General features: G+C 34.1%; 2 protein-coding genes across 3 annotated transcripts; one reads left to right on the top strand and one right to left on the bottom strand.

Annotated features, from left to right (window-relative positions):
• Positions 1 to 1,551: 1,551 nt before the first annotated feature.
• On the top strand, positions 1,552 to 5,273 carry LOC120342350 (methylglyoxal reductase DkgB-like). The gene is made up of 7 exons (XM_039411141.2): positions 1,552 to 1,722; positions 2,348 to 2,429; positions 2,511 to 2,639; positions 2,908 to 3,038; positions 3,500 to 3,727; positions 4,135 to 4,318; positions 4,896 to 5,273. Exons 1-7 carry the CDS (start codon positions 1,581 to 1,583, stop codon positions 5,089 to 5,091), a joined length of 1,092 nt encoding a protein of 363 aa, XP_039267075.2. The 5' UTR covers positions 1,552 to 1,580; the 3' UTR covers positions 5,092 to 5,273.
• A 692-nt stretch (positions 5,274 to 5,965) lies between these two features.
• Positions 5,966 to 19,339, bottom strand: LOC120342349 (cholecystokinin receptor type A-like). 2 transcript variants are annotated; one of them, XM_078110812.1, is made up of 9 exons: positions 14,667 to 19,339; positions 13,947 to 14,216; positions 13,082 to 13,197; positions 11,998 to 12,146; positions 10,356 to 10,474; positions 9,609 to 9,832; positions 8,762 to 8,908; positions 7,353 to 7,460; positions 5,966 to 6,503 (listed from the first exon to the last, which is right to left on the bottom strand). In XM_078110812.1, the coding sequence occupies exons 1-9, from the start codon at positions 14,947 to 14,949 to the stop codon at positions 6,357 to 6,359; spliced, it is 1,563 nt and encodes a 520-aa protein (XP_077966938.1). In that variant the 5' UTR covers positions 14,950 to 19,339; the 3' UTR covers positions 5,966 to 6,356. The 2 variants fall into 2 exon arrangements, with proteins under 2 accessions (XP_077966938.1, XP_039267074.2); XM_039411140.2 differs by having other exon boundaries at positions 13,947 to 14,195; positions 14,667 to 19,316.
• Positions 19,340 to 21,692: the final 2,353 nt, after the last annotated feature.

Genomic DNA, 21,692 nt, shown 5'->3' on the forward strand with positions numbered 1-21,692 from the left:
AGTCTATTGTCTATAACGGATGGACCGATATAAGACGAACATGTGGCTCGTGGAAGTGCATGCCTCTGATATCAGTAGACAATATATTCAGAGAATAAGCAGTGATTATGAGCGATTGATTTGTGATTTGGTGCACTTAACCGATATTCGTTGACGATGTTATTTTGTTGTAGACTAAACAAATTATAGTTGATATCCACTTACCTAAACAATTGAAGGAAAAAAGTTAGAAGTTAAGAAGTAACCTGGCTAGTAATTATCAGAGATAGAATGATTAGAGCAGACCTGCCCAACCTTTTTCATCTCGCGGGCCAATTTCACATGACGAAATTCGTTGCGACCCGCAAACATTTGTACCAAACTTTAATACCAGCCAAGTCATGATTTCGTTAGAATTTACATGATATATAATAGGTATAATAATATATAATCAAGTTAATAATTATTCACTGGTTACTGATTAGTGCTGGCGAAATATCCGAATATGAAGTCTAATATTAGAATACCAGTTTACTATTCGAATATCTGGTAACACAGGGCGTGGACATGACACTCGCGGGTCGCTGCTTTGATTAAAAAATTGATAATTACACAACGCACTTGTGGATTTCTGACGACCACGCGAGAATCTGAACAGAGTTTTCACTAGCAAACAAAAATGTATTTTCAGTGGCTATGACATTGTCTCAATGAGCGTAATGTGCACCAATGTCGCGGAAACATCAAGTTTTAGTGGGCCGTTTCGTAAAATTTGAATCATCAAGTATTCAGTAAAAAAACATTACAATAACTCCTGGGCGAATATCTATACTAATTTGAATATGTAGAATTACTATTAAGTCTATTTTATCAGAATTATTGACAGATACGCAGTGACGATATTCCCGACATTTTATTTAACGCAAACATAACATAAACAAAAATAAGAACATAAAAATCGCGTCCCGGAGTCAGCAGTAAAGATATTGTTCACTATTTGTTTTACTTCGGCGGAAAACACGATCAAAGCCTACCCGAAAGAAAGCTTTCAGAATGAAACTAGTTTGGAAATTTAGGTTCCAAATTTCTTCCTATAATTGCGCTCAGCGTTCGTCGCTAATGATTGCACAATATCTTTGTAGTTCGTCGAACATAACGCACAGTTCTGCGAAAAATAAAAAAAACTTAACGTCGATGTCCATCAGGGAGATGCATACGTACAAATAAAAATCGGCATCCGGATGTAGATAGAGATGGCGGGAATAATCACACCAAATTCACGGAACATATTTAAGCCTATATAAAACATAGTGAAAATTTGAAAAGTCTGCTTGCAAAATTTATTGGGGGGAACGCATGCGGCCCGCGGGTTGGGCACCCTTGGATTAGAGGCTTCATTGTCACGAAGTCCATTCATGAGCTATGTAGAAATCAGAAATATACTACTAGCTAGCAAGCGTAACTAGCAAGTAGCTTTTTAGAACGAATGGTAAATCGTTATATATAGTAAGATGTTATCTCGAGTTGAAAAATTAAGTATTACGTTTTTGTTATCTTGTACCTATTCAAAATGCTTTTATTCTATTAGAAAAATAATAAATATGAATAAAATTCGTTTGGTATTACGAGTCTTGATCCTGGTTTTTGCGTCAATTTTGTATATCGTCACAGGAGAAAATAATGAAGAAGCGAGTGTTCCAGAAAAGCTTATCCCGACCGTCCGACTCAAATCTGGATACGAGAGTGAGTATTATAATGTTGTAATGAACTTGGAATGAAAAACCGGTATTGCGTTTATTATAGTGATTACATTGGGCGACATCCGCTCAATACTTTCGTTGGTGTATTCCGCGAAAGCATGGGATAATTATGCATCGCATTATGCTAGTAATTAGCACTATCTTAAGAAATTAGCGATCAGTAGCGAAATTGGACAAAAAAAGTAAAGGTTTTCATTCTCGTCTACGTTGGATCACATGGAATTCTCCTTAGACTATATAACTACTGTATATACACGGATGCACTTAGAGCCTAGCTTAAAGCAGATGTGTATTATCACATACAAAATGTGGTGCTCCCGAAGTATGTGAACGAAGATGGCGACACAGAAACGTAGTATGTGTACTAAGTTAGGCCATAATTTCAGGTACAAAACTACGGGAGTCACTCGGCAAGTTTCCGAACTCGTAATAGAACTAAAATAAAGAAAATTGGAATAAAATTATGGCCTAACCCTAACCTGGCACACATACTACGTTTCAGTTTGCGCCATCTTAGTTTACATACTTCGGGAGTACCCAAAACGTTCGTTTTCGTTTTAATATACAATGGAATTTTACCTCTACTACTTTAACCTTTTTTACAAAAGTGCCAGTATTAGGTTTCGGAACTGGGAAGTTGGGACATCGTACAACAAATGCAACAAGAAAGGCGATTAACATGGGATACAGGTGATTACACATTACATGCAAAGTTTCATCTCAAAGATATGATTTGTTATCTGATATCAAAAAAAAATTCATTCAATCCAGGTTGATCGACACTGCTAAATCCTATATTGCAATTCCTTCTGTGCCCTCAGAAATGGTTATAGGAAAGCTTATAGAAGATAGTGGAATACCAAGAGAAGAATTTTTTATCGTCACAAAAATTTTGCCAGAGTAAGTAATACATTGTTATCTTATCAAGCAGGCGATTGTGACGATTTTTCCAGACTAAGCCGTATATTTATTATGACATTTCACTTCATGTAAAGTTAAATTAACGCAGATTTGATAATAAAGTCACATAGTGAGCCGTGAAATTATGTGTGGTTGAGAAAATATCCAAAATTACGATGACGTCATATGCGTAAGATATTACCAACGGACTTGAGAGAATCGAATTACGAATATCGTTAAGTATTAAGTATACCACAACTAACTTCAGATATTTCACGGAAGAAGAGTGCAGAAAAGCAATACAAGAATCTTTGAAGTTTTTGAGAACGTCGTATATTGATCTTGTTTTAATCCATACTCCTGAATATTTTGACGAAAGCGGAATATCAGATACAGAAGGTGGGATTCGGTTGTCGTATGACACATAATAAAAACGGTGAAAGGAAGGCAATTTTATTTCACAAATTTTTGTTCCGAAGCATGTATTGAACAAAAGTTGCCGAATTTTAAATTGTCCGAAACCTACCATTTCATGCATAACTCACAGTCACTCCCCTACACCCCTATACAGCGGTAAACACCCCTCAATTATGAGGTGTGACACCACACTTTAATTTCTTATCTGATATAATTAATATATTCGTTCCAGTTCAGTTCCATTTAATTTCACTTGCAAAATGTTATAAAGTTTGAACGTTCCTAAATTTTGATAGAGCACGGTTAAGACAGTATACTTAAAATGGTTAGTGGAGTTAAAAATTACTTGCTGAGAAATTCATTTCCAGAAATTCTACTTTATGAATATTTAACTGTAAATGTAACAACCGCATTATCGGCAATTTAGTCCCATTACGTTGCAGGAACTTACATTGACGGTTGGAAAAGTTTGGAAATGTTGGTCGATGAAGGAGTTATCCGAAGTATCGGAATCAGTAATTTTTTCAAAGAAGAAATTATCAAGATCCAAGAAATAGCGAAACATCCCATATCAGTTTTGCAAAACTGGTTCGACCCGTACTTTCAAGATAGAATGCTAAGAATGGAATGTCAATACATGGGAATTGTTTACATGGGATATTCAACACTAGGTGGGGAATTGAGCTATATTATTCGTTAACAAAGAACAAAGTAGTCGTATACTGCAAGATCACCGCATGTTAGCGCTAGTAGTAATATATTTTTTGACAATGATCTTTCAATAAAGAATTATTTTAATAATTGCTTTAAAATTCATGCCTTAATTTTCCCCCATTAAGACTTCCGTGCTTTTCTATCGTGCGTCGCGATAAATATCGTCAAAAATTATTCATTCAGTTGGTTGTCTACCTGTAAAATAACTACTAACAGTCACTCGCACTATGAAACTAAAATATACGCTCCGCGTAACTTCTATGTTGCATAACAAAACGAGACGTATATAGGCTATGACACTTTGCGCCAATCTCGTTTTAGTCTAATATCCGATTTGGGGCTCTAATTCTGATTATTCATAAAGGTGGAGTATGGCTCGAAGATGGAATTAAACCGAATCCAATATTAAATGACGAGGTCATCACGAAAATTGCTGCCGAGCATAACCGATCACCAGCTGAAGTAGTTCTCAAGTGGGCTATTAACCAGGAAGTTGTAGTGATACCAGGAAGCACCAAAGAAGAACACCTGTCCAACAACCTTAACAGGTTTACCCTTACTTCGTTCTATAATTATTCATTGGTGACGTTATTCAAAATATATGTAGGCTACTCTATGGTATATGCATCATAATTCAGTGTACTGCAGAATATGAAAATATCCCATGACCTTAGGCTTAAACCCTGCCGTTTTGTGATATATGATTTCATGTCACAATTTTTATACGCATATCCTTGGTGTGGATACAAATTTTTTGGTACTCCCGAAGTATGTGAACTAAGATGGCGGACATCGGGACGTAGTATGTGTACCAGGCTAGGGTTAGGCCATAATTTTATTCTGATTTTTTCATTATTTTAGTTCTATTACGAGTTCGGGGACTAGCCAAGTGACTCCCGTAGTATTTGAACCTGAAATTATGGCCTAACCCTAACCTGGTACACATACTACGGGAGTACAAATTTTTCAGCAAATAATATCACTTGCCAGAAAATACTTCAAATACGAGAGAATACATGCTTTAACTTGAATTCATTTGGGTAACGTAAGGACATAAACTTGGAATTGAAAGTTAATTTCACTTGTTAATTAAATTTATTTGATTATCTTCGATTATCTTTTTAGCCTCAATCTTGAGTTATCGGAAGAAGAAACTGTTCAAATTGTTTCCCTCGATGGAAAACTGGAACCTCAATATGAAGACGATGTGGACTATACACCTAAATCTCGAGACCCTATTGACTTTGTTCGCGAGAAAATTACATACTTGCTTTCATTTGTATGGCCTAAAGTTAATACTGATGTAAAAAGTGAATTGTAACACCGGGTATATATATATTAAAAATACCACGATTTCACGAAAGCAAAACAAGCAATTTTGTACCTGTTTAAAATCGTGTTTACCAACTGACATTGTTAAAAGAAGGTGTTTTGGATACTATTTTGACTATGATTCAATCACTGTGGCAAATTCATGGAATTCCCACTTCTGTAGCTGATGACTAGAGCTGGGCATTTCGAATCGAATATTCGAATCGAATAGTGAATTATTCGAATCGGTTTAGAGTAAATTTTCGAATGGCCGCCATCTTGTTTTACTCTTTCCGCCAATGGTCGAGGTAAATTTCTCAATTTATTTTTCATTGAAGCCATATTTTTTATTTTTTTTTTTTAACACAATTCTGACTTGTGACTCTTTTCTGTATTGAGGTATTGATGAAAACGTGTTTTTTTTATTGTCAGTGATGTATTCTATGTTTTCAGTAATTTATGTGTCTGGAGGACCAAAATACTAAGAAATTTACATACAATTTCATACCTTCCAAGTATTCGAGATTCGATTCGATTCGAAAAAAATTATTCGATTCGATTCTGAAATCATCAGGTATTCGAAAATGCCCAGCCCTACTGATGACACAAAATAACAATAGTTTCATCATATCATCGTCATTCATGGGAATGAAAGAGTATTTTATATATCCGATTGAAATTGCACGGAATTAAACATTTCAAAAGATTTTTGACTAGTAGATGGTAGTTTGACTAGTTTTAGTTGACAGCGCAACAATTTTTTAATGAGATTTAGACGAACAGATCCTGTTGAAGTATATTTAACATTAGGTTATTCTACGATGAGCTAGGTTTGTAAACCTATTTCTTACTTTTTTCTTTCTTACTTACTTAGTTTCACTAATTTATTTCTAGTGTACTCGAGACAGTGTGTAAGGAAGCAGCCAAGCTAATATAAACAGTTAATTTACTCTCCTTATAAATAACAAAAATGCCAACAATAACAGCATGATTTAGCTTAAAATTTGTTAAACAATAATAAAAACGGAACATCAAAAAAATGTGTTTTATGGTAATATATCAAAAGTTTTAGTGCCAATTTGTAGAATCATGTCATTCGACTCAACTTCACGCATTTTACAACTTGTGAAATCTGGCAACATTTGGCGTGTTAGAAGCAATATGAGTACAGTTGCCATGGCTACGGTCTTTACTCATTATTTGTGATGCAATATTCTGTTGCCGAAGTAACGTAAGCTGTCTTAGAGAGAATGAAGGTCAATTACATTTCGTAAACTATCTGGTGACTCGTATGCTTTCATCGGATTTTCTTTGGACTCCCGGTATACAGAACAGAAATGCACGAAGAAATCCAGCTCTGAAACGGCTATTCATGAAGCAGTAGACAAGAGGATTAACACAAGTAGAAACGTAGGACATGAGCTGTAAGAAGGTAGTCAAGAATTACTACTTACAACCATGAAACACAATGTAACATTTTACCTCATGGGATATATTTAATATTTTACTCGGCGACCAAGTTCACTATACAAATTGTACAGATTCCCGGCAGTCTGTGAAAGCATTGACCATATTTACAAAGTCAGGTAGATACTCCAACTCTCTGCAAGTACAATAAAACTGCTCACTGTCAGATGCAGTATTTTCTAAATGACAGAAATCAAATTAGAATACAATTGTTAGTGCCCATCAGTTTTTTACGTCAGCATTCTAACACCATGAAGTGAACTTATCGATTGAGTAAGTTAGAAATTTCCAGGTAGGTTTCTAATCCTTTGGGATTCGCGCCAATTAACTCGATTTTCTGCGTCTAAATTGCGTTAGTTCCAAATGCTTACGCAATCAAAACTAATCAAACGAGAAAGGAAAGAGAAAAATGTTATTTCACGCGGTTTGTTTTGTACGGCATTTTCCCAAGACTTGGTGGAAACAATTGTAAATATTGATGTCTTCGATACTTCTTCTCTGACAAATACCTAAGAGGGCGCTAGTTTATTAAACAAAACGTGCTATTTACGAATGTGAATTTAGTTGAACAATGTTGATTTTAGACCGAACAACTTCTAGTTCAATTCATAAAATACGACAGAATCAGAAAAAAAAGTTTGCACAAATAAACAGGAAATGATACACTTCCTGACACTTTTACGTACCTTCTTTTGAAATGAAATCTAAGATAAGATAGACTCACACTTCTAATATTGAAAAACAAATAATGATAGATACCAATTCAATTTCAAGATTCTTTTAAAATATTATAATGAAATTTACCTGTATAATTTCTATTATACCGTCCAATTTCTCCATGGCGGTGTATGGATCAAATGCTTTCCAAACATTCACAATGAACAGAGGTGTCCAACAAAGAAAGAAAAGAATCTAAAAAGAAATAAATCACGGGTTAATTTTAAACCATTCTAAATTAGTGAAATGTTATTCATATTGCAATACTTTAATTTGAAATGACGGAAAAGGTTTTATCATGATTTTTCTAAATTTTAAATAAGGTTTGAAATTAAATACCAAAGAGAATGACAAGAGGCATGCGTTCAAAGTTTTCGCAAAAAACAACAACTTCTATTTTCATTAATTTTACAAATACAAATCTAAGTAGCGATTCAATACAGGCTACGTGTGTTTAATCCTACACCTTAGCGACCTCTAGCTTGGCAAATTACTTTCTGGGTCGATAAAACACAAATAATTTTTTATTCACAACCTAGCTTACACGAACTAATCTACTTCTTTATACTTGCCAGTCAATAAAACAGATTTTGTTTACTTTTAACAGTCCAAGTTTAATACAGAGATATTGCAAGATTTCCTGACTGAAATTTTCAAGGAATGATACCTGGACCACTTGCGTTTTCTCATTGGCAAGATTCTGTTTTAACGTAATAAAAATTGGGTTTCTGAATCGATATAAACAAGTAATTTGATTGCTAGTGAAGGAAAATCTTCTAAAAGTAACAATACATTCCTAACAACGGTACAAGTTGTTTAACAAGTTTTTAGTCTAGGGTTAAAGCTATATTCCATTACGCTTGGCATATAAAGCCGCAAACAACGTAAATCATCGCTTATTTAATATTGTTAGAGAATATCGCTACCCAATCGTGTACTGCAACAGATTCAATTACATCAAGTCTAGACGGGTAGCCAGTCCGTGCCGCTGGGCGTATCACAGGCCATACAAAAGATTCACAATAATACAATAAAGATTTACATACAAAGAAAAAGTTTTTGTTGGTATTTTTTTGTTTAATTAACCTTTCACTTCTGATATAATACTTTTATTTATTGGTGTGAATATGAACGAGATATGACAAATTTGAATTTTTACTTGCATGCAAGAACAAAAAAGTGATATTAAATGAACTTTCCTAAGTGATTCAAGAGTTGCTGCACACTAACACAAATATATTTCTGTAACGTTTCTATAGTTCAACTATAGTTGAACTTGGTATGTCTGAGGAAGTCTGACCTTGGTCATATATACGAAACGTTACACCAATATATTTGTGTTAGTGTGCAGCAAGACTATTGAATCACTTAGGATAGTTATCTTTACTCTTGCTACAAGATTCTTGCATTATGTGCATACCAATCCGCCGGCACAAAAGCATAGAAGAAGGATAAGTAGTTAGTCTCGCAGAAACAAAATCATTAAATGAACTTACTACTATAACGATCAACATTCTGACTACACGTTTTTTCGCTGTTAGTCTTTCTGCGTTACGGAATGATCTAGATTCAGAACGTTCAACGACGTTTTTCCTTCCACTGTTCAGTTGTTTTTTTCTTCCATATGAATGGGACTTTTTGCTCTAAATGAATAAAAAACGAAAATTTTATATCTTCGTAAATCTACGTTTTTACTGATTTAAGGCAATTAAAAATACGTTTGGCTCAAATTGACTTGAATTTCAGAGTTGGAACTTTAATTTGATCAATCAAAAATTAGGAGCGCGGTATCAAATACGCATTGTCGCTGTGTTGACAATTCATAGAAAAATCTATGCTTATCGGTCGATGATTACATTTAGTATATTTACTGCAATCATATAGGTAATATAGAATGATCGTACGTATAATTGGCAATTACTTTACTGTATTTATTACGGCATATTCACAGGTATACATACAGACATTTCGGCTCATATAGGCTCGAGTCGGCAGATATATCTGCATATATATTTATCAACTATGCACGATGCGATGGAAGATGAGGCTCGAATATGAAATATAACAGTATACATTTGAAAGTTATATTTAAACTAAAATATCCGCAAAAAGTGACTTATTTCAATGGAATTACCATTGGGCGTACATATGTATTAAAAATCAAGGATTGTGTTGTTTTATTTGCGTTGAAACTTTTGAGTTCGCCTCTACTTTCATTAAGTGTACTAACGAAATAAGCCTCGCCCTTCATCGCATCGCGCATGGTTGATTAATGTATCTTGCAATCGACCTTCGTGGGCCGAATCGTCTATTCTGAAACGTCTGTAAGTCATTTATACATACCAATGTTCTAGGCGTGTGAGTGATCACGTTTTCAGTATTTAATAACGTAGTAGTCGTCGTTTCGAAATCATTCGCATCTTTATCAGCTGCAATTGTATCTTCCTCACTTCGGCTCACCGTCACCAATTTTCTCATTGAATGTCGTATACTACGGAACGAGACGTGAGATCGCTTCGGTGTGATGTACAACCCATCACTCGTGTCATGGTCGTCTTCCGCCCCACCTGTTTAGAGAGAATGGAGATCCAGAAGTATGTGTACCAATATGAAGATAACTAATTTTGTTCGCCTACTTTACATCAAGTTGTGTAAAAGGGACTGAAATCTACGGACATGGGGTATGTTCACTTGGCTAACACAGACAGTCCTCAAACTCGTAATAAAACTAAAATAAGGAAAATTGAAATGAAATCATGGCCTAACCCTAACCTGGTAAACACACCACGGGAGTATCGGGAAACGATGATACCAACTTCGCGGTGGTGGGATTCAGAATTTTAAGAACGGGTTCTCGTTTGTATCGGACTCACTAACAACGGGTTCTATCATTTCAGAAAAGCATGCTGAATTTATAGCCTTATAAGGAATTATACGTCATGTTTACTAATGTAGGCATATCACGATGTTATCTACATTAACATGACACTCTTTATTTAAATCTTACACATAGCCAAACGCCAAATATAACACGAGTCGTCAGCTAAGTAACGAGTTCGACATTCCAAGCGCGAACGTGTATCGCTTTACCTTTGATAGACTTCGTTTTGATTTGAAATTCTTTCCATATTTTACAACTTATAAGAGTGTAAGCTCCTGTCATCAAAATACCAGGAATACAGAAAAGAATGACCAGAAGGAAGACATACCTGAATAAAACACAACAATATTAAGCTTGCAATATTATTTGCATTCGAGATTGACTTTTTGTTCACCAACTATAGATTCTTCCAACATATTGGTAGTCATTATTATTTAACAACAGAAGATGCTCAATAAAGCACGATGGATTGACTTGCTATGTAATGATAAATGAAATTTGTTGCCCTCAGTGTTGAAAAAAATAATAATAATTTTTGTACAAATAAAATAGGTCTGGAAGTATATTGTTGAGAATTATTGTTAATATGGTTTTGTTTCACTTTCCCTTAAAATCTCATAAACAGATTGTTTGGAAAAAAGTGAAATTACCCAGGAGTACGATATTATACTGAATAACTTTTTCAGCTTCGATTTGTGATCTTTGATTTTTAAGTGCCATTAAGATCATAATTTTATATCATTTTCTAATTGTCGATATTTGATTGCAGTAATAATAGAAATGATATGATTTGCAAACTGTTCGAGGTTATTTTATCAAATCGCTGAACTATTTGATTTGATTTGAAGCACACTCACACTCCCTTCCCGCCATTTTTTCACCGAGCACAAGTGGAAATACCCGCACCGGAATAACATACTTTATAGTTAGCTTCCTCTGATAGGTAATTAATTAATTTAATAAGTTCAGGCATTTTTGGTGGTTAAAATTGATGTATTGTACACAATTTCCCACTTTACATTTGACGTCAGAGTGTATTAGACGTTTCGTCTCGTAAATCAATTCCCGGTGGAATTCCCGTCAATTTAAAAATATTAATGAACATTGTTTCGAACGTTCCTTATTTACAATCCAAATCACTATCTATGCCCACACGTTATCGACAAAAATTTAACGTCGAAATGCAACATTAACTTCCTTATAATTAGCGGATCCTTTGACGATATATTTGGTGTTGACATACATTTGAAGGAATGTATTATGTCACAGGCTGGTTCACGTAACCTCAGGTAGGTTATGTGGCTTCTTCCCCCATCGAGTCTCGGTTTTTGCTGGACTGATAATTCTATTTGTACTTGCGTATATACACGATAAAACGTAATTCATTGAATGTATATTAAAAAATTTCTTTCCTAGGATTAATAATGCACCATGTAATCCAAAAAATGAAATTTTCACAGACTTTAGACCAACTATTTGGTCTTGAACTATTCTGTAATATTCGGATATCTTTTTATTGATTTATCGTCTTGATATTTATTTTGTTCAAAAAATTAATACCGTACCGACGTTTCAGTGTGAATGCTACGTACGTGCTAGATGCAAAGCAACGAATATTTTTCAGTGTAGGCTGAAGTAACATAAAAATTATATTTCAACTCCGTTCAGACAATCCGTTAAATTACGATAAAATTATTCTTCCGATCGTGTATTTCATGATTTAGTTTTTATTAGTTTATGCTATATCGCGCTTGGGAAGACTGAATAATGTTTAAAATATCAAGTAGTTTTCAAACGTGGCAATTTAACTCTAACAAATAAATTCGGGGGGTACAAACGACATCAACTTACCAGGCCTGTCTTGCAGTAGACGATGGAAATAACAATCTACACGCAATCGAGCATCTTCCAAAATCAATAAGTGGAATATACCGCAGGTCACTTAAAATAAAGTAAGGTAGACTCAGGAGGAAACTGAGCAGCCAAATAGCGACGATCACCTTGAACAAAGAATATATGATCAATGATACACCCGTAGTTTAGGTTAGGTCATAATTTTATTCCGATTTTACTTATTTTAGTTCATATTACGAGTTCGGGGACTGTCTGTGTTAGACAAGTGGATATCCCCCTTGCTCATAGGTTTCAGTCCCTATACACAACTTGATGTAAATTAGGCGAACAAAATTAGTTACCTTCGTATTGGTCCACACACTTCTGGGGCGCCTGATTAATTACACAAAACAACACCACAATGTTAAAATAAATCTTTGAAAAGTTCGTTGAATAATTGGGTGTTCCAGCTCTATAGATAGCATCATAATTTTTAATCTATGAAATTCCGCTCGCGAATAATTCTTTCTCATGCTCAACGTATTTTGAAATTTCTTGACATTAAGATCGAGATTGTTTAATCAGAAATGAGGAACCAGCTGGAGCACGATATTAATTTTGCGATGTGGCATTGAGGTTTTTATTGATTTGAACTAACCGTGTGCAAGGATGTGCAACAAATAGGTTCTTCTCTCCTTATTTGAATACAAGGATAGTCAGACATGTGCGCACAATGATGTCACTGGTCATGAAAAATAGTTTCAAAAACATAATACCTTTGTCAAATCTCATTTGGATCGTATTTGAACTGAAATTTCATCTCAGAAGTTGTGTTGTTTTAGTGGTACTTTAAAATTGATTTGGGGTTATAAATGATGGCATTTCTCAACGCTATTACGCTAAACAACGCGGCATACGACTGTAGTACAAATAGTCGTGATTGACATTATGGCGGCATAACTGGGATAACTGTTTTTTCAAAACACACATCGTTTTTAATAACTATTTTCTTACTGACTTTCACTTTGAATTTTTCAAATCGCCGTAACGTTTTTGACTAGGGCAAGATACAAAAAGATTCAAGGAGAACTAAAGAACATACCTTATAGGCATGCGATACAGTCTGCCACACTCTTGATCGAAGTGGTCGACATATTGCGTAGTATCTTTCAACTGAAATAGCCAACATCGTGAATGTTGAAACACAAACTGACATTCCTGAAAAACATCATTCAAACAATTTTGACAAATAAAGTAATGTTTCTCCTATTCTACTTAAATTTGCGATTTGGTTAACATCATAACCAAACAAATGTATGCCGTAAATATATGAAAAATACCATCACTAAAAATTGATACAGTTAATACTTTAAATCAAATATTCCAGCAAAATATCGCAGAGTGGAAGCCACGGTTCAAGCCCGAATCGAACCAACATTCGAGCTTTATGCTTGTTGCATAAAATCGAGTGGAATTTGATTACGCCATATCCGAAGTATTCAAGTTAAGTATCCTTCTACGTCTACGTTAAAGTGGGTACGTGTATCAGGTCATAATTTGAGCAAAATTGTTAATATTAATTTATACATTCAAATGATAGCAACAAAGGTTTAGGGTTAGAGAAACGCGATATTCTAATACGCATAGTAATATAGTCGCAGATAAGTAATTAGATTGAAAAGATTATGTTTTCAATTTGGACGTAAAGACACAAGGAGATATGAATAATAAATAATGTGGTTAATTTTTTTGCTCATGCGAGAAGATATATTGTCTTTGGGCACTGGACAACACTCATTTTTGGGTGTTTGTTGAATTTTATTGTTATATTATCTTGCATTCACGCATGTGCCTGGCTTTTGAAGATCTTCTCTTTTTATATTGATGTAGATTGGTATCTAATTTTAACATCGTTTAGTATAAACGTGAGAAGGATTTCCGTATGGAAGCACAAATTTAAAACATACCCATTAGTAATGGCATTACTTTGCACATCACTCTTCCGAAGATAAATTTCTTCCAAATCCTTCCAATTAAACTGATCGGCATGCAAATGAGTGCAAGGAGAAGATCGCTCACTGACAAACTGAGTAGAAAACAGCTTGCTACAGTGCGCATACGTCGATTTGCACTGAGAGTGATAATAACAAGAGCATTCCCCACTACAGCGAGTAATAAGACGATTGAGTATAAAACGAGGTTGGTGATTTCATTCTCTGAAATGAGAAACAAAAAAGCTATATATTCATTATACTATTTGAACCAAATTATGAATAGTTGAAATTTGAACAATTTTGCTATAGTGATGAAAAATTAATTTGACGCACTAGTCAAATCAATAAAGCATATCATAATGGCAATGAATTAAAAAGAGTTAGGTATTAAGGAGTACATTTCGTTCCCGGCCCTTATTTGAATGACATCGAAAAAGGCTATTGAGGCACATTCAAGGCTACATACAAACCATTAAAAATGATATTTGGAATAAAGTTGGCATGCGGATAGGCGACATTATAAAGATTTTTGTCTTAGTGGAAATATCTGAACGATTGTAAAATTACTAATTGAGAGTTCAATTTAACAATACACTGAATGGAACTCTTTTAAGTGATAAAAAAACTTAAATCTGATCTGCTTCAAAAATCAGAAAATAATCATCGTTTATGATAATACGAAACATTACTCACTTGGAAAACCTGAACTGTTTGAAATAAAGTCTGGAGTTGTAATATGCAACAAGGTAGTAGACATTTCCACTGACGTCAGTTTGTCAAAATTTGGAAGCGGAGTTACAGTATCAACATTTTGCCCAATGCTCGTTGTTGTTCGCCCCATGCCAGAATAATCGTCGATCGAAAATATTTCCATAGTTTCTCCATGGCATCTGTACCCTTTTTCGGCGATAATACCCGCCGGGGTCGAGGCGTCAGTGAAATTGCCGTTAATTGATTGTTGGATGACATGCATCATACGTTAAGCGGATTAAAATATCTCGCTAGGGTTTTATCTTTAATCTTTAGCTTAAATTAAATACTAATTAGTTCATTATGTTTTGAAATAGGATATCTATATGTTTAATATTTTAGTGACTTCAAAAGCGTACATGGATTGATTTAGGCTATTGTATTCATTTTTTTCGAGGATGTATCGACGACGCGGTGTATCATAATGCCACGAAACCGATCGAACCGTAAGGATCACATCGACTATTGAGAATGAAACTTTCTATTTCTATTCCAATTTAATGTTTACATGTTGTGCCACAGGGGGCATCAAATTTGGCAGAACCTGAACTTCCCGTCCCAACACAGGCCCTCTCCAAAATCATATTTATTTGAAAAAATCCGAAAAAAACAGAAACACCGGATTAAGAAAATTATTCTATTAATGGGAATATTCACATATGCACTGAATTTCGAAATTTTAGATATAATTTTTGTAACGAGATTTATCGTTACATTAATTTTAATGTTCAAGGTACGCTCTGAGTAAATCACAATCCACCAGACAATATTAATTTTGCAGGAACACTTTCACGCTGCGAAAACGTAGGAAATAAAAGTTGAAAGAGATTTTCACGCTATCGTACTGGATCGAATCGAAAACCACAAGTCTAATTTTACCTCAAGTTTTTATTTTTGACATATCCCAATCTTCCGTTAATTGTTCACTTCCACCGCACTTCACTTTGACTTTCGAGTCCAAGTCTTATCCATTGGTATAATGGATATCAAACGCCAATTTTAATGGACAATAAATTAAAATACATCATGTTTAAAATAAAAACAATTCTTATAATTTCTGTTCTAATTAGATTACTCTGAGGGAAACCGTATTTAAACTTGATTACTATTGATAATACTACAATTCATGTCAAATTGTTTCTACTCAACTTTGCTCTAAGTTTGGTTAAAAAACTGAAGCTAGGTTTAGCCCCAAAATCTGAACCCGAACTCGACAAATCCGTCGTATATTTTCTTAGCAATAAGTTTAAAAGGTGAAATTACTTAGTCGATAAAATACTGTTAATCCTCTTCCGCGGTGAGTGTAATTGGCTGTGCAAGTTTAAAGATATGTATTCACAAAACATTTGTTTGCCGATACCAAGTTCGACAGCAAAAGCCCCGGCCGAGCTATGACTGAAAGAATGCCAAAGGTGTCTTTACAAAAACCTTGCATCTAAGTTAGCGTTTTACTATAGCTGTAGACAGTGATGGTATTCACAATTCTCTTTTATACCGAACTGACTGACGACGGGTTCCATCATTTCAGAAAATTTATGTCACTACGTAAGCTGCATAAACATGACACGCTTTACATAAATCTAATACATAACTTTCAAAAAAACAAATATAACGCTATTCGTCAGCTGCGGTGCGCGTAACTATTTTCTGTGGACGTCTGAAGTTTGAACCAAAAAAACAAGTAGGGGTTCGCTGATATCATATCACACTATTCCAAGAGCAGGTTCGTGGGAACCCTCTGATTTTCATAACAGGTTGTAGACTATAAAAAAGATGCAAATATATCTATTGTCCAATAAAAAAGTACGGAAATTCCAAAAAGCGGTATAACGAGCCAAAATGTTTTAACTTCCTTCACAACCGTCGTCCACCAGTTAAAATAAGTACCTTTCACAATTGTTTCGTCTTTTGTAGAGACGGTGTTGCTTGAGGGATCGATAACAGCAATATACATAGCGTGACACCTTTTTCGTACGAGTCTATCGTTAAAAATTATCCGCACGGTAATTGATTGCGAATACGCAAAAATCACCGAGAAAATAATATACTTTGCACGGAATGAAAAGAATTACTCATATTTATATAGTGAAGTACTTATATTTATGATTCATATCCAGGGCACCCATCGATATCAACCAAAAATAAGGACATCAGGGAAACATAATAATGAGATACCAAAGTACGAAAAGTTATAATCAATGTTTTTACGTTTACCATTTTATCTCTTACGAAGTTCCAGATCTAAACAAAATTCAAAGAATAATTTACCGGTATATTCGTGTTTTGTCTCTAAAGCACTGATTCTCGACTATAGTTATAAAGTCGTCTTTATCACGTACTGAAATGCTTGAGGTAAAGACAGTCTCTCAGAGCGTCAGAAAACGAAATCACTTGTCAGTAGGCTACTGCTACACTTACCAAATCTTAAATAATTCTACTACTCAACTGCAAAGCTCTCATTCACTACTTTATTTTGATTCAATTGGCAAAAATTGATCTTTGTCGGTAGGCTACTGTTTTTCCATAGTGGTAATTAATTTACTGTTATTATATATGTCATGAACGCGCGTGAGGTTCCAATATCATTTCTAGCAAATCAATCATTCGAATTGACCAATCTAAGTGCTATTAGACCACTTCCCCTAAATTAAAACAAAAATAAGGACACATGTCAAAATAATGACATTTTTTGGAACAAGGACAAAAATATTTTCTAGGACAAAGACTTTTAGAATAAGGACAAATCTCAGAAATAAGGACATTATGGCAGCTATTTGCTACTTGCCTTTCAATCCTTAGAAAATTGCCGCTCCGCATTATTCAGGCTGTACTAATCCTAATGCAATTGGCAGAATTTCAAACGTAAAATACCAAAAAAAAAAAAAAAAGATTTGCGATTATATTCCGTGTTTAAAAATTTTCATTTATTGTATTTCATCATTATGAAAAAAACACGATTCAATTTTAGTTCAAAGCCTATACCAAACATTTTCTCAGATTCGAAATGCAAAATTTCACATTACTATACTGTGATAAAATATGAACAGACGCAAGGTGTGGTTTTTCCTTTATTGCGGAGATAATTCAGCAAATCCATAACTACGATATGGTATATATATGTGTATTAAATATTAAGAAACACAATCATTGGATCCAGATTGTCGGTAATTATATTTTTCAAAATAGTCAGATTTATACTGAATACCGCGTTATCGTTAATAATAGATTGTCTCTGATTTAAGGATGATCTTACGATTTCGCAAAGCCTTAAGCAATACTGATATTTTAACACCTTTCTGTAATTATAATAATTAGCCTAGATTTTAATCAACATATATCGCACCTCAATAACAACTGAATATCGGGTAAAGTTACTTTAATATTGGGCGATAAATAAGAATAATCTAAATTAATCTAATAATCTAAACTAATTATTAAGGTCATATCTAATAAGACTGGGCACATTTTTTTTTTACTGTTGATTGGTGAAGCTTTTGCACTACTGAGAATCTCTCACGGCACACAATTTAAGATTTATTGAAGGTCACACTGTAATGCTGATGTTATTTCTACATGACTAGCCAATGACACCTTTCTGTGGCTTCGTACCAGCTCCGGTTGGCGTTGAAACCTTTTCTCAGGAACACCGGAAGACGATCAGCGCTAATCTTATTGTATTGATTCGAATAATTCTTACCTGTTTACCGACACCGAAAGAAAATCCGCTTTTGTGGGGACATTTACGTAAAGGTCTATAAAATATAGATATCCAGAAGAGTTGGCATTTTGAAATGAAATATTATGATTGCCATTTATTCTATATACATGGTATGTTAATTTAAATAGAACGCTGACCCCAGTAAAAAAGAGCTCGGGTCTTATTATCGTTCATGTTTTGAATGTTTTTTATGGAACGTTACCCCTATTGGGCCTTTCTCCCATTAGTTAATAACACGTTTTAAATAGATGTAAATTGATTTTATTTATATATGTTTTTAGTTTGAAATTGCGATTTTGCCTCAAATATTATCATCCTCCTCTCGAATAATTTTATATTTAGAAACAGTATTAGCGTTTGTGTTGCTAAAAATTAAAATATGGTTACTTATCTGAACCTCAAGTGATATATCTTAACCTGTGCCTATTAAGTAATAAAAAATAAGTAAAAGTTTTTTGATCTCTAAAGTTTGCCGTATAAAGCTGTGCTCCCATACTCATTAAATATTATTATTTTTGCTCTTGCCCATATACTTTCTTTCTGTCTTTCATTCTGAAAAATGATCCAACTTGACCGATTCAGGTAAACTCGAATGTGTATAACAGCAGTTAAGAAATTTTACTAAAATAAATCATGGTGATTCTAAGGATATTCTATCTTTCCAATTCAAAAAGAGAAACACAAATTCTAAACTGCCTCTATAATAAAGCAATGACGTTGCTAAAATTAAGACCGGCATTAAACTACAAATACGATTTGGTCCCAAGCGATTTCAGTTTCGTTCATCAGAACTCTAGCTGTCATTTTCCGATATTCATACGTTCCAACGGGTCAGAAAATCGTGCAATCTGCTCATTAAAACGACCTTTCCATAGCTTTATGAATAATAAGACAATTGCCCGATTACACTTGTGTGAGATACATCGCTGCTCGGGGTCATAATTAATCATTCTAATACACAATGCTGTTCCGGTCGTCTACATGTGCAGGTATGACACTAATGGTGCCATAAATTATATAATTTTTAAATTCTTCTCATTGTTAAACCATCAAAACATATGTAGAAAACTTTCACGAACCATAAACCAAATTTTAACACCTTTAAAGCGACAAGATTATTTTTCGCTATCGTTTCACAACTATATAGTCGAAATTATACATATATATATATATATATATACATTTTATAGCTAAGCATATATAGGAGACTTGTAAGACATCATCAGGTCTGTGCTGCACTTGAAATTAGAAGACTGATTGCAAAATTATTTGAAGCTCTAAAGTAGCACAAGAATTTAAAATAGAACAATGAACTAAATATCTGTAAGATCATATTGAACTCTCCGAATCGAGGCGAGAACAAGAAAAATGAAATAAAAGAATGATTATTTGCTAAAATCGAACCTGTACTCGAAACAAGGCCTGATACCCCTCTCAACTCGGGTGTATAAATTACACTTATTATGAGATTTAGGTGCTAGGTGTTTAGCTTAGAGATAAACACTGTGAATGCTTGTCCAGGCATTTTAAATCTAATATTTATTCGCCAATTCATAGTTCGATATTCATTGGTCCCCTGTCGTTTTAACCAATAGGTCTAATGAATAAAGTATTGCTTCAACGATATTAAAAGCCACACAAAAGCATAATTTCTAAAACAAATGTCGTTTTAAGTATAGATAATATCTAAGCCTAATTTTGCCGAGTTTTAAAAGTATATATAATTTCTTCAGAATATGACCAAATAATATCAAGACCGATGCCCAAAAATAAGATGCAATACTGAAATATCTTGTAAAATTCTTTCCATGCGCATATGGCGACAATTAAATCAAAACCATACGTTCTGCTTAACAGCTATAGGCAGGCGTGGGATTTGACCAAGACATTAAAATTTTATTGCGAATGCTAAAGTGGCAGATGATTTCCGCATTATACCATAAATACAGTTCATTGTGATATAAAAGCCAAAAGGATTATATACACAATAAAATTTGTATCGTGTGGAATGTAGTTTTATTTTTACTATTATTATAAGAAATCCAAAGCACTTTTTGAAAAATAGCATTTCGTGCTGAACTTTAGAAAATATTTCAATCAAATGTGATGAAAAAAATACTTAAACCATTTAAACCAGTGGTTCTCAGCCGGTGGGGATCGCGGTGGGGTGCGGCCTGAAAAGTTTCAGAACCACTGAACTATATTTTATTGTAGTTCATTCGATTTTTTTTCAAATCTTCAATAAAGTTACTGCTGAAAACTATATTTCTCTATTTAAGTTGCCTTGTAGTTGCGGAAGCCAATTCTAAACATTTTTAAGAATATACTTTAAGGCTTTTTATACAAGATTCGTGTGACTGCAGGTCACGTCTACCCACAAGCTTTCACTATAACTAACCAAACGGTGGAATGGCTGAATATCGTTCCCAAGTTTTTAATCAAACGTAATTTAAAGAATTACACGGTTGCATTTTGCTAACAAATTTAGCTACTCTTGAAAAAAATTGAATTATGGTATCTTACGAAAAATTCCGCGAGGCGGATTTTTACCTCGAACTGAAAGAGTTGAAATATCTCACAGCTTTCTTGCAAAATCAATCTTATCAAGTCTTCCTAAACTGAATGAAATTCTGACGCTTTCCCGAACAATCTTAAAAGTATTATCGTCATATAATCCTTCAAGGTGTGGAAACTCTCTTGGGATTCGGATAATTGCAATAAAATTCCTTCCTATTTCAGTGCACAGATCGTATTATGGAGAAGTATACATACTCAGAGAAGATTCGCGAGTCTCTTGTTGTTGTCTTGGAAGGCGACAACAACACACACGTAATACCTAATAAACAACAAAATCACAAACAATCGAATTTAAGTGTTTCCATTTGATTTACATTTATGATATAGACAACTGAAGCATCCTTGCATTGCGATAACCTTTTGAGCGAATATAAAACCCAACTAATTAGCCTACACTACCTAGTCTTAGTGTTTTTCCTAAAAAAAATTTAGTTCTGATTCCATTTCAGTGTTCAATTTGGACGGTAATATGTTTAATTTCAAATATATTTAGATGCAAAGCATAATATAATCATCGAAATTATTATAACTTATATTTCCTGTCCTCGAAAATTCACTCTCGACCAGTTGCACGTCGAACAATATAAAAATATATTACACAAACGCACCTCACACGTATTAATACACGGCCATATATTCTCTTGGGTAGTTTTCATTTTGCTCGTGAGCAGTAT

This window comes from Styela clava, chromosome 3, assembly GCF_964204865.1.
Source record: "Styela clava chromosome 3, kaStyClav1.hap1.2, whole genome shotgun sequence".
NCBI classification, from domain to species: Eukaryota; Metazoa; Chordata; class Ascidiacea; order Stolidobranchia; family Styelidae; genus Styela; species Styela clava.